The sequence below is a fragment of the Manis pentadactyla genome, chromosome 2 (genome assembly GCF_030020395.1).
Source record: "Manis pentadactyla isolate mManPen7 chromosome 2, mManPen7.hap1, whole genome shotgun sequence".
NCBI classification, from domain to species: Eukaryota; Metazoa; Chordata; class Mammalia; order Pholidota; family Manidae; genus Manis; species Manis pentadactyla.
Window position 1 is genome coordinate 211,217,416 of NC_080020.1, and position 13,503 is coordinate 211,230,918.

The window sequence follows — 13,503 nt, forward strand, 5'->3', positions numbered from 1 at the left end:
ATGCAGTGCACATCATAAACCACAACACTGATTAGGGGCCTGGGGAAAGTGAAAGCGCTGAAATACAAGTTGCAGCCAGCCTATTCTAACACCATGGAATCCCATTAACTCAGCCCAAATTTGAGAATTCATCCCACTGTTGAAAGTATATACAGGAGATCCTCAGCTTGGAAAAACAAAATGTTTTTTTTTAGACTGCTTTCCTCTAATTTGTAACATTTTGAAAAGTCACAGTGAAATACATGGTCACAAATATTTTGCTGAATAAGTAACCATAGTAAGTCAAAGTTTTTGTCAAATATCAGTGTTACAGAAATAAACTAGTTATTACCATTATTATAGAAATAAAATCTGAATGACAACCTTATTGAAAATTTATTTCATTTTTGCTTTTCAATGCTCCACAATAATGGAAAGGAATTTCATCTCCAAGTTAAGAGAAGGAGGCTGAAGTGGCTAAGTCGGGAGAAGCGAATCCCTACATATTATACAGAGCATCTGCTGTGGGTCACACACCTCTGTCCCATTTAATTCTCACCAGAGTGGATTCTTATAAAGGAAGTAGAGCCACCCCCATTTCATAGATGAGGCTGCTGAGGCCAAAAGAGTGTTTTTTGCTAAAGGTCTTGCCTGCGGGCCTGCCCGGGGAGGTCTCTCCTTGTGCACTAGGTGAAACCCTGGACAAAGGAGGGCCCTTGACTCTGCTTAGGAAAGAATTTGTGGTCAGGTAGGACATGTGCAGCAAGAAAGGATTTCATTAACACATGAGTAGTAGTGAATGGCAGTAGCCATGCAGAGAGTAGAAAGCAGTGAAGAGGAGAGGAAGGAAAGTTCATTGACATTTTGCTTGGTGTAGGGAAAATCCCTTGTCAGCTCCTAAAGCCTGGGTCACCTGGCACCGAGTGTCTGCTTGAATCTGCATGGCATGGGAAGTAAGCCCCTACCACCCCAGGGTTTGGGGGAACCACAGAGCACTGGATGGAGTGAGATTATGTTCTGAGAACTTAGCAAAGGCAAAGGAGATTTTTGGGTGGCTACTGAAGAGCGTGGTCGTACAGCTGCAGTCCTGTCCGGGTCACCCACCCAGGCGGCAGGCGGTGGGAACTTGCGAGCCCAGATCAGAGTAGCCCCTCCCTACTTGTCTGAAGCAGGACAGGGGTAGAGAGAAGACTTGTGCTTAAGATGAGAAAATTGAATAAAGTAGCAAAATAACAAAGACATCGCTGGGAAAGGGGTCTCTTGCTAACCTCCTGACAGGCTTGGAAAAATTTGGAGACAAAACTCAAAATAAGCTGAGCAGCAAGAAGGTTTTATTTAAAGCAAAGCACATGCTTGAAGAAAGGGGAGTGTGGGCAGCTTCAGAGGAGAGGTGCACTTAAAGGCTTAAGATTTGAGTTTTTAAGGATTTCGAGAATGGGGTAAAGGGCCAGGGGAGCATAGGCTGATGTGTGGTCTCATGATGTTTGTCTCACACGAGAGACATTATGTCACCATCCATGGTTAGTCCTCTAGATATTCTGTAAGATAAACTTAACACAGGGATTTATTGGTCCTCTTCTTCTCCAAGATAGTGGTTGCCCTCAAGCAGTGGGAACATATCACTGAGAACTGCTTGCCCAGCCTTAAGATAGGGTCAGTTGGTGGCTAATCACCATAAAGTATGTTAGCAATCTTACCTCCTAATTCCCTGGCTTTTAAAAGGGAATCTTAGCCTTCAGACGGAGTCCCTCCTGTTCTTACTATAGAAATTATATCTCAGCATTTTTTCATCATAGGCAGGAAAAATTAATCGTGGTGCTTGTCCCAAGCCCCCGCCCTCCCTCAGTCTCATAAGAGTGGTAGTAGTCAAGCCAGCCTTCCTACCCTCTGAACCTGAGCTCTTTTCTCAGCCCTCCCCCTCGACTTTGAGAGTTTCCTGGGATTTTGGCTAAAGACAGGCTGGGGCTTGCACAGCTTCCCTTTCAGTCATGGAGGTGCGACCATGGATGGGAGAAATAACCCATTGTAAAACAGCACCCCAGACTCAGCCTCTCTCTCTTCCTCCTTTCTCCTTCCTTTTAGTGCAGATCCTTTTTTCGTTGTGGGAGGCTCCACTGTACATTATAGGGTGTTCAGTAGCCTCCCTGGCCTCTACCTACTAGCTGCCATCCCTCCCCCTTTGTGACAATGAAACATATTGTCATGGGAAGACCTCCTTCCCCCCTGAGTTAAGAACCACTATTTTATGGGGACCAACCATCCCAGGTTGTCCTGGTCTGAGACTTGTCACAGGTTCAGTGCTAAAACCAGGATAGTTGGGACCAAAGTGGGATGACTGGTCACCCTCCAAGTGCGATTTCCTCTCCTGCTTAAAAAAAGGCTTTAGTGGGAGAGGGGCATTGTATTGACAGCATGATTGTCCTGGCAGTCCTCAGTTTCTCTGAGCTGCTGCTGTACTGGGTACATGCGCCTAATGCCCTCTTCTTTCCCGATGAGCCCTGCCAGGGGGAAGAAGTGACTTACTTCAGAGAGGCTGGCCGAGTAGCTGTATGGGCAATTATAGGACTGAAGAAGGCACAGGGAATACCCGTGTGTGTGCATGTGTGTGCCTGCATGTGTGTGTGTGTGTGTGTGTGTGTGTGCATGTATGTGTGTGAGCTGGGAGGGACAGTGGGTGCTGGACTACAGATCGCCCACCGATACGGTTAGATGGGCTGTGTGTATATGTGTTTGCCCCAGGAGTTTCTGGATCCTGGATGGGGGAAGGTTTTTAGCTCTGTGTTAATTTGGCTTGTGCCTGTGTGGTAGGCATGTTTTAATTTATTCAGTATTTTGAAATATTTTAGGAGTTACTCTGACAACTTATTAAGGGCATTTTCCTCACAGAAAGTCATAAAAGAGAAACCTTAAAAATGGTTTCTTATCAGGATTATTTTTGCTGTGTTGTTGAGATTACATTTGCAATAGTGGCAAACATTTTGGTTCTTTGCAGACTTACGTAGCACTACCAGTGTGTAACATTTGTCCCTCAGCCTTCTGCTTTTGGTGCCAGTCGTGTGCCCATTCACAGGATGAAAACAAGTGAGTTCTGAAGGCAGTAAGTGGCATGCTGAGGTCAAATGCTAAGTTTTGCCTCTGGATCACTGAGCTCCGTGGCTTGCGACCTCTATATTTCCCCGGACTGTGGGAGAATGTGTCCTTCATGTAAGTGCTGAATCTGGGTTGCTGTAACCCTACTGATGAGGTGACTAAGGGTAGAAGTGGAGGGTGTGAGCAGTTCTGTTGCCAGCTCTGACTGTGGCCCTGCACCCATCTCTGTCTCCAGCAAGTGGAGGGGCGGAGCAGGTTCCTGAAGGCCGTGTCTGCAAGCAGCGGCCACCTGGTGCCCCGGCACTCCCCTTGCTGTGTCTGCATGCACTTCCCTCTGTGTGCTCTGACACAGATGCCAGGGGTGTGACTTCCTGTTATGATCATGTGTGTTAACCTCAGTTATGTAAACTGGAGGCTTTTGCCAGGAACTGTCTGTTCTCCGGAACTCTAAGCTGGTTCCTTGCTATTGGCTGACTTCGTTTCATTTTACTGGAGTCGTATTTCTCAAGTTGCAGAGCAGTGATATCTGCCAGTGTCCTGGGAGAGTTCAGGGGCCCTGACCAGTGACAATGACAGCAGATGAGTTGGTATTCTTTGTGAACGGCAGAAAGGTAAGCAGGAGCTGGCATTTGGTCTGGCCTCTCTGCTCCCGGAGAGGTACGGGTGTTCCCTGGAAGAGGCCCCTTCGTGTTTTCACTCTCTCCTGTTTTCTCTCACTCTGTCCTTCTCAGTTCCTCTCTCTCCCTTCAGAGGTGTGGCTGCATTCTGGGTCATACTGGAGAAAGGCCCTTCTCAGGGCTAGAACACAGGGCTGGATATGGACGGAGCAAAGGAGCAGGGAGGAAGGAAAGTGGGGAGAAAGGCCCCAGCGCTCCCTGCCAACTGTGCAGTGGCAGGGCTGCAGAAACCAAGCTGAGAAGGGCACAGCATTGTAGGTGAGCCTGCAGGTCACCCACCGTGCCTCTATTGCTTTGTTTAATCAGATGTGTCCTAGAGCTTTTGTTGTTCTCTTTACTAAGAGAAGTAACAGGAATGTGTTTTCTTGCTAGTACAGTATATCAGATGTACACAGCATCTAATTCTGATATTTCAGGTCTGTAAGGGTAACAGCTAACTTGTGTGAGGACATTTGTGACATCTTGTGGCAAACCACAAATTTATTTTCATAAAGAGCATGCTTCTCCCCGCCACCCCCGCACCTCCAGTTAGTATTATATAAAAATATTGCAAAGCTCTTCCTTCATAACAGTCGCCCACTTAGATGAACTTCGCTGGGGCACATGGACATAGGGAAGGTGGGGTGGGGTGGGGTAGAGGGGGACTTAGGACCCAGGGGCAGGTCCTTGCGGCACTGCACAGGTGAGAAGCTTAGCCGGTCAGAAGGCAGGGGCAGGGATGGCAGGAGCACTGCATTGTCTGTGTTCTCCTCTCATTTTCCCTGCATCACTGCTGAGGGGCTCACCTCTGCTTCCCTTCCCCACTTGGGAATGAAAGGGACAGCCAGGAGACAGCCATAGTTGCACAGTGTAAGTGGCCAAGTGGACAGTGTGAGTGGTGAATATTCCCAACGGCTTCCCAGAGAAGGGCTATTTCATTAATTTTGCTCTCTTGGCATTCTGAGTTGAGAAACTAGGTGACTTTTGAGGTAATTTTTGAGAATTAAAATGTGCATCGTAGGATGTGTAGTGGTTAGATTGTCAGGGCGTGTTTGTGTGACGGGGAAGGGATTCCATGAGCCATTGCAGCATCAGTGCTCCAAGGAGTATGGGATTCAGTTTGAGTGGTGCCGGCAGGCGGCACTGGGGAATGAGGTCAGCCAGGTGCTCCGGGTTCAGTGTTGTCTGTGCTGATTTTTTTTCAGCGTGGGCATCTGGCAGGCAAACCAAGAGGCAGGGCAAAGCTTCTGTGTTGGTGGTTGTAAGACTCTTGCATTCAACGTTTCCAACAACTTCATCGCATTCACCAATTGTACTGTAGAGATGTAAGAAGCAGTTGGATTGGCTTTCTAGAAGTGTCACACCAAGGCAGCTTCTGAGGCAGTTCCTGCATTGGGCGAGCAGCTGGATTCAGTGACGTCTAAGGCCTTGTCTTAATGCTAAGGCTTCGTTCTTTACTGTGCCAGCCGTCCATGTGTGGTAGGACAAGACCCAGCTCTTCTGTAGGGGCGGTTTACTGTGATGCACCAGATCTAGAAAGCACTATTACAAGAAAATCTGGTTTGGTGAAATTGTTTTCCCATGTATTTTATTTTTACTTTAGGAAAGCAATTTACAGTTCCTAAATGATATCATCACATCAAATGCTGTTATCCCTGGAAGCTTCCAGTACTGTCAGCTTCTGTGATGCTTATCCATGTTTATAATTTATAAACATGTGGCCTCGAGAAATGCTGGAAAGATGTGGGGGCGGGGGGGCAATGCAAGGAATGATGTGGTAGAAGCAGTATTATGAAAACAAGACCAAGTAAGGAAAGCCCAGACAAATAAAGTGAGTGAGTGTGTTCCCGTTTCTGTTCATTCCCAAGACGCTCTAGATCTTTTGGTTCCTGGATATTGTGCGAAGAAGTCCCCAAGGAAGCTGCTGGAATGTGGTGACTCACTCTTAAATGTGAGCCTCCTACTTTCCCTGTTTCAGACTGTTGTTCAGGGCTCATGTCCACTAGCTGGGGTCCTGCGCAGGGTGTAAGATGCCAGTGGTCAGATGCCCTGAGGGCCTTCTGTGGTGGTGATGGGTGTTGGGGACTATTGTTTTCACATCCTCTTCTCTTCTAGAGGAAGGGAAAATGCTGGCCAGGATTTTGGATTCATTGTAGCAACATTCCTTTCAGAGGACAGGATTCTTGCTTTGCTAGCAGTCACGCTGTATCTGCTGGGGCTGTGCACTGGAGGAGTCTGACAGGAGCTGGCATGAAGGGTGCCGCTGAAGGTGGCCAGGCATGATCCCCCCAAGGAGCAGGTGCAGCTGCAGAGAGTCTCAGAGGGCGCTCCTCCCTCCCGCACATTTAGCAGGTCCCTCCCAGGCCTATGCCTGTGTGCTGTAAGAACTGGGGTGATAGGATCTCTAAGACCAGACATCTGACATTCGGGAGCCTATGAATGAGTTAGAGAGATGGATCATGATGAGACAAAGCATTATATTGCAAAACGTATTTCACAGAAAAGGATCCCCACTCCACACAGACTCTTTGGAGGTCCCATCACCTCCTGGAGTCCGTCTTTTGGGGGATGATTTAAACACCTCCAAACCCGGCTGTCTCATGCACGGCCTGTACATGGTCCATGGCCAACACGTCACATCCTTTGCTCTCCAAAACTCTGGGAGTGCACACTGATCCCAGTGCTGCCACTTCTTCAGCTTGCCTGGGAAACCTAGCCCTAGCTGTTGGCTCTGCCAGCCCACCATACCCCCCGTGCTGTGAGGCCGCATGTCAGCGTCACGTGTCATGCTGTGGGACCCCTTCATGAAGTTTGAGGTATGAGGCAGATATCTTCTCTCCTCCACTGTGGGAGGATATAGTGTTCTGTCTAGAGAAACTCTTACAGGTTCTGTCCTGTAAGCATCCCATTCACCCACATCTTTTTACCTTGATGACATACGATGAGTGGTGGGACAGGTCTTCATGGATTTCCTTGGACAACTTGCGTTGGAAACTGGAACCTCACTTCGCAGACAACCTTTTCTGTCTTACTCCACATGCCATTCACAGACTTTCCTCCATTTCTGACATGTGTTAGTGGTGTCGACCATGACAGCCCAACACATACAAGACTCCGCTCCGAGCCCAGGCCTGCAGACTGGCTCTCTCCCAGCCGAGAGCGTCCACCCAGGAGACACAGCCGGAGATCCATGTGCTGCCTCTCTTGGCTGTCCCTGGCATTCACAGGTGATCCAGCAGCTGGAAGTGACGTGACATGTTGATCAGGAGGGGGCCGGGCCTTGGCGGGCCCAGCATGATAGGTGTGCCATCTGGGGGCTCTTTGGTGAGACCAGAGCTGTGCACTAACATGGAATTTTAGAACTGGAGGATATCAGCACATACATAGTTTGGCTTGTAGTTCATATGTTCATTCTTATGGCATTGTTGAGAAAAATACCTTCGCTTTCAGGATGTATTTAGCACATAACTATTAACTCTGCAAATTCTTGGGTGAACAGTGGCTAAGTGTATCCAGAATAAATTTTCCTTTTCCTTTTGTTTTTATAGGTGGTGGAGAAAAATGCAGATCCAGAAACAACCCTATTGGCCTACCTGAGAAGAAAGTGTATCCTGACTTTGGAATGGGGCTGTGGGAAGGGGTAGTGGGGACTCATTCTCTAGGCTTTATGTCATTTTCTAGTGACTGCAGGGGAGGCTGTGAAGTGTGGAGGGAAGGGCACTGGATTAGGGCTCCGGACACTCCGATTCAGTGGCAGCCCTGCCCCTCAGTAGGCTCGGGACCCTGGGCAGTCATTTGAGCTCCCTGGGTTCCAGATTCTAAGCTGCTAAATGAGGGTTATTTTTGATGTTTCTCCAGCTCCTTCCTGGTGAGACTCATTACTCTGTAACCTAGTAAAGCCAAGGTTTACCCCTGGGCCTGTGAACTGAGCAGCTTAGGAGCCTTGGTGAGCCTCATGGCTGCTCCCTGCAGAGGGATGGGCCTTCCTCAGCAGATCGCTGCTGACACATCCAGGGCTTCCTGGGGAGTCTGTCCAGCTTAGAGGAAAGGTCAGGGGGTGGGGAGTTTGTTGGGTGAGGGATGCCTGAGGTGGGGGACTGTGCAGAGGCACAGTCTATTGTGGAAATGGCAGGCCCGGGAGGCCTGGGGCGGAGGACTCCTGAGGGGGCCTTGCGGTGCCACTCTTCACTCAGCATGGGGAGGGTTTCTGGAAGGTCCCCCATACCTTTTGTTCTTTCAGATTAGGAATATATTCTGAGGCCCTACAACAGCCTCAGGAAACAATGTAAAAACATAGGAGCTATGTACGTATAACAGGAGCTAAAAGTTAATGAGCTCTTGTGTGTATGTGGAGTTGAAGGCGCTTTGTGCAGGTTACTCACTGATGCCCACACCGATCCCTTTGACAGAGGAGGAACGAGGCCTGAACGTGTTAAGGCACCTGCTTCTCGCTCATGTACTCTTGGCAAATGCTGGCAGAGCCACGCTCTTAACCTCCTATCCATACTGAAAACTCTCCAGAGCTTGTTATCAGGGTGATGCTTGTCCTGACCTCTGTCAACGCACCCCTCTCCCTTCCAGAGGCAGACATGTCTGGTGGCTCTTTCTAGTGATGTATTTTTGGACAACAAAGGATTGCTTGAACATGCACAGAAGCAAGCCTGGAGTCTAGGGCCTTGTCTTTGGTTTGCTAACCTCCTTTCAGATGGTAGCTGGCTCTGGTGTACTTTGTCCTGGATTGTCGATCTGGAGGGCAGGTCTGAAAGTTCACAGCGCATGAAACTGGAGGTTCCTTTTTAGAGGTGCAATCACTCAGTAGAATCAGGGGACCGCATGGAACTCCGTTTCCAGCCCATCTACCTGGGAGATCTGGGAAGAAAGGCTCATTCTCAGAGATTGTTGACATCAATTTTAGTTTACTGAAGAAGTTTTGAAGGCCCTGTAGCCTCAGAAATTCCTGATCATAGAAAATGGCTAGTTTAAAGGTCAAATCTCAAATGAAATCCACAACCAAAAGTTGGCATGTAAATATGCATTCCTGTGGCTTATTGCTGACTGGTAAGTTTTTTTATGGGAGTGCTGGGCAAAAGAGGAAACCTCAGCCTTGCCTTCTGCCCTGGTTTGTGGAAACACCACCAGGCTGAAAGGATTTACTGAGGCTCTGGACTGCTACCATTTGCCTTCGTGTGCCCCTTGAGTTGTCTGAACTGCTGATGACTGCATGTATTCTGATGAGTGAAAAGAATGACTTAGGACATAGAAAGCCCTCCCCAGATGTGTTTTGGAAGAGGCAGTGGCAGTGTGAAGGAGGAGCCCCAGATCTGGAGACAGATGACTGTTTGGGCCCTAACAGTCAAGGTATATGTGAGTGACTGTGTAACCTTGCAAGGCTCACATTACTCCTGGGTCTCGGTTTTTTGTTTTTCTCATTTTTTTTTTTTGTTCATAGTCTGTAAGGAAATAATAGTTCCTACCGTACCTGCCAACCGACTTACTGTGAAGATCAAATGGGTTCATGGGTATAAGTGCTTTTCAAGTATAAGATGCTGTATCATTGTTAGTTATTAGTGTCATCATGAAGATGAAAGAAGTGACCAGGTGATGCTGACCCCGGCTCCCTCTGTCTTTGGGGGATGGCTCAGAGACTTGCAGGCCTGAGGGGAGAGAAGCAGCAGAGCCCACGTGTGTCTGGAGGAATGGCTGCCATGATTGCTGGTCTCTAGAATAACTGTTGTTTAGATACTTTTACAAACACAAAGTGTCGAATTATTTCTGCAAGTGTACGTAAGAGATGGCACCAGTATTGATCCCTGACCTCAAAAATATCTCCATATTGATTTCTATTCACATAATCCTATGGGCTGGATATGCAAAAGTCCGTGGTCTAGCCTTAATCAGCCTGTGAAAAGTCAGGGCTCAGTAGGTCCCCAAGCAGATCATTGTCTCATTCTGGTCCGAGGGCCTTCATTGCACACCCACCTGGGATGATGTGAGGGCTGCCCCCACATGCTGTCTTTGAGGTGCCTGGTCCACCAGCCCAGTGAGAAGATGGGGTTGGCAGCCTATACAACCATGCTGGGGAAATCCCAAGCCCAAGAAATGTCTCCAGGAGTGGAAAGCAGTAGAACTAGAATCCCAAGGGATACTTGGGTGCTGTCCAGTGGGACCCTTCTGTGCAGCGATGTCCCATTTCCTGCCTCCCTGGGGGCGCAGTGCCGCCTCTCTGAGTGAGGAGGCTATGTGATTCTCTGCCTCTCTGGGTTGAAGGGCTTGAGCTTTTGTGAGGCAGCGATGGCTCTATACTCGCAGCTCTACCTAGGCATTTCCCAACGGCTCAACAAAGACCTTTTTCTCTGAGTTCATGTTCCTTATCTCTTGACCTTCCAGTGGGGCTGAGTGGGACCAAACTGGGCTGTGGAGAAGGGGGCTGCGGGGCCTGCACAGTGATGCTTTCCAAGTATGATCGGCTCCAGAACAAGATTGTGTATCCTTTGCCTGCTGGCTGGTCACCCGTGCAGGGACCCTGATGCAGGGGTCAGCTTGTGAGTGAGTGTGTGTGTCTGGGTATGTGTGCACGCACATGGGATCTTTCTGAAGTGCAGGCCCTTCACATGCCATGAAATCATTCCCCAGCTTCCACTTCCCTCAGGATAAAGTCCCCGTCTCTGCTTACCATGGAAGGCCCTTTACAACACGTACCTCCACACCTGTCCAGTTTTTTCTCTTCATGGGTCCAACACTCCATTCATGCTGAGACAGTTGTGAATTATTGACCCTCCATGCCCACAGTTTTCTCAGTCTTAGCTGAAAGTGTTTCCTGACTCTTGAATGTCCTTTCTTCCAGGACGTCTCTACCTGGCTAACTCTTACTAGCTCTTTAGACAGGACAAAATATCCCTTCCTCCAGGAAGCCTTCCTTGACCTCCCAAGATTAGCCCCTTGTCTGTGCTGGCCCCATAGGCTGTAAGATACTTGAATTGCATCATCACACTGGCTTCTCTTTTTCTGAGTTGACTGCAAGCTGTTGAAAAACAGAAATTTCATCTTATTCACCTTTATTTCCTGCACCCTAGGAGGAATTTCTGCCTGGTCCATGGTTGTCACTCAGTAATGCATGTGGACTGTGTAGTGAGTGAGTGACGAGAAAAGAATGAATGTAAGGAAGCTCTGTCTCAGAGGGCGTGTCTCCTGCTCCCCGGGGATCTTCCCCGCCCTTCTCCCCACGAGGAATGGGAGAGAGGGAGGCGGGTGAAGGCAGGAGAGCCCGCGTGACTGAACGGTCTGAAATGGAAGAGGGTATGGAAGGGCCCCCAGAGAAAGGAGCACATACTGGGCCTGGAACCTGCCAGAAATGTCCTCTTGACTCAGCCTTCTGGGTCGGGCTTTGGAAGAGGTGGCTGGGGGTGACCCTGGCTCCCATGCTCCTGCCCAGAGGCCATGAGTGTGCTGCTGCCTACCCCACAGGACTCTGCAGGGGCCCGCGCCACCACAGGGAGTGTGAGGGCTTCCTTTGTCCATGCAGAGTCTGGGGTAGAGAGGCGAGGTCACCTTTAGAAGGAACCAGAATACAGTGCAGAGTGAAGAGACATGGCACAGAGCATCACAGGGTGTCCCGGGTGACCTGAGTGGACAATGGAATGACCTTAATCTCAGTTTCTAGCCACTTTTCTGCCAATGCCTGCCTGGCCCCCATTTGCTCCCTGCACCATGTGGCTGTGACAACAGTGGAGGGCATAGGGAGCACCAAGTCGAGGCTGCATCCTGTGCAGGTAACTGGAGGAGAGGGTGGCTCCTGCCAGGGCTCTAGTTGCTCGGGCCTGTTGGGCTGAGTGTCGCTGCCTGGGCAGTGGTGGCACTGCGGCCTGGCCATCTCCCCATCTCCTCAGGGGGCCGTGAGGCAGAGAGAAGAGGCGCCCAAATCTGAAGCTGCCTCCTGTGGCCGGGGTGGAGGTGACATTGCTTGATCCTGAGGGTACCACCAGACCTGGTGGCCAGGCAGGCCAGCTTTGCCAGAGGGAAGAGGGCCAGGGGACCATCCTCACCTTGCATCCCAAGCACCTTCTTAGATTCAAGATTCTGAAGGGCAAGATTCTGTGCCCTTTGATGAGAAGCCCATTTATTTCCTGCTTCCTTGAATGGTAATTCCACTGCCAGGCCTTCACTCTCATTAAAACGGAGGTTAGTAAGGGCTGGTAAGAGAGTGGTCATGTATCTGGGTCATACAGGTGTCTGACCAAGCCTTTCTCCCTGATGGTATCAGGTCAGCTGGGAATGGGTTAAAATGAGGAATGCTGTTGGGAAGAGCGGGTAGTAGTCTGGGAGGTTTTGTGGGGACAGTCAGGTGCTCTTAAGCAAAGTGGAAACAATGGGAGTAGAGCACTGTGGGAAGGAAAGGCTTGGTTTCCAGTCCTTGTTTTTTGAGGTCTTCGGGAGGTTATACTCACAGAGCGTGCCATAAGGAAGCTCAGGTCTGAGTCGTCCCGACTATTTGAAGAGATACGTTGTTCAGAGCGTGCCTTCCTCGGGCCCCTTCTGTGAAACTTGGATCCAGGGCCCCTGGCTGAGCAAGCTGATGGTATCCTTGGGAGGAGCGTCTTGAACCAGTCTTGTGAGGTCAGAGCAGGGTTGGGTGGGACTGTGTCACCTCTGTGGCTTCATTTCTTAGGCAGCAAAAAAATTTACTAAACTTGTCCAACTTGCAGGAGATGTGAGGGGGTTAATTGGAGCTTATAATTTTCTTTGAAATAAATAGATGAAGGAAAGAACTTTCAGCACTAGGCTCATACCTGCATAATCAGGCTTAATCTCTGCCTTGTCAGTGGTGCAGATCCTCCTTCCAGACATATTTGTTTTGGCTCCAAATAAGTTGTAGAGCCAAATTCCACTCCTTTTCATTCATTTATTTTTTTTCTTGTGGCTTCCATGACACTACTCTTCCCTCATTTTCCTCCCCCGTCCACGTTCGGACCGTGTGCGGGCTCCTCATCTGCAGTCCATAACTGCTGCGTGCCCAGGGCTCTGGCCTGGGCCCTGTCCCTTCTTCACACCCTCTCTGGGTGAGTTTACTACCACCCACAAGCAAATGGCACTCATAATTGTATCTTCAGCTTTGACCTCTCCTTTGAGGTTAAATCTGTATTTCCAGCTAGCTCCTTGACATCATGATATGGTTGTGTAATCTCAAAGTTAACAAACCCTATTCTTGGCCTAACTTCTTTCTTCCCCATTCTCTCCATTTGAGACAATGGCAAAAGTATCCACCCAATTGCTCAAGGCAAAAATCTAGGCATCACCTTTGATGCTTTCTCATTCACCACACCCAGTCTGTCCAGAAGCACTGCCTACTCTATTTCCAAAAGCTACAATTAAACCTTCATTTTTTTCTCTGTTTTCTCTACTGTTGCTTGGATGAGCCATCATCTCTTCTTGCCTGGACTGCTACAGTGTCCTGGTCCTGTTTCTATCCTTGTCCCCTATAATCTGTCCCCCACCCAGCAGCCAAAGGGATTCTTTTAGATCATACCATGTCCTGCTGAAAATCCCTTTGTAGCATCCCATCACACCCAGAATAAAACTCTGGATCCCCACCCTGGTTTGAGGAGCTGCATGATCTGGCTGCTGCCTGTTGCCCTGCTGACTTCTCTTGTCCCACGGAGAAGACGCACATTGGCCTTTTCTGCAGCTCTCATGCACCAGGATTTTGCCCTTGCTGTGCTTGGAGCTCTTGCACTTGCTGTTTCCTTTGCCTAGAAGGCACTCTTCCTGGATCCAAAGCATG

At 49.2% G+C, this 13,503-nt stretch overlaps 1 protein-coding gene across 2 annotated transcripts in view; it reads left to right on the forward strand.

Annotated features, from left to right (window-relative positions):
* The first annotated feature begins 3,501 nt into the window (after nt 1-3,501).
* The window catches only part of XDH (xanthine dehydrogenase), a 51,349-nt gene continuing 41,347 nt past the window's right edge, over nt 3,502-13,503 (forward strand). The window contains exons 1-4 of one of the 2 annotated variants that reach the window (XM_036903625.2): nt 3,502-3,680; nt 7,274-7,331; nt 10,113-10,209; nt 11,386-11,494. In XM_036903625.2, coding sequence (XP_036759520.2) covers nt 3,639-3,680; nt 7,274-7,331; nt 10,113-10,209; nt 11,386-11,494 — 306 coding nt within the window. In that variant the 5' untranslated portion in view covers nt 3,502-3,638. The remainder of the gene's footprint in view (nt 3,681-7,273; nt 7,332-10,112; nt 10,210-11,385; nt 11,495-13,503) is intronic. The other variant, XM_036903629.2, reaches the window with a different exon arrangement.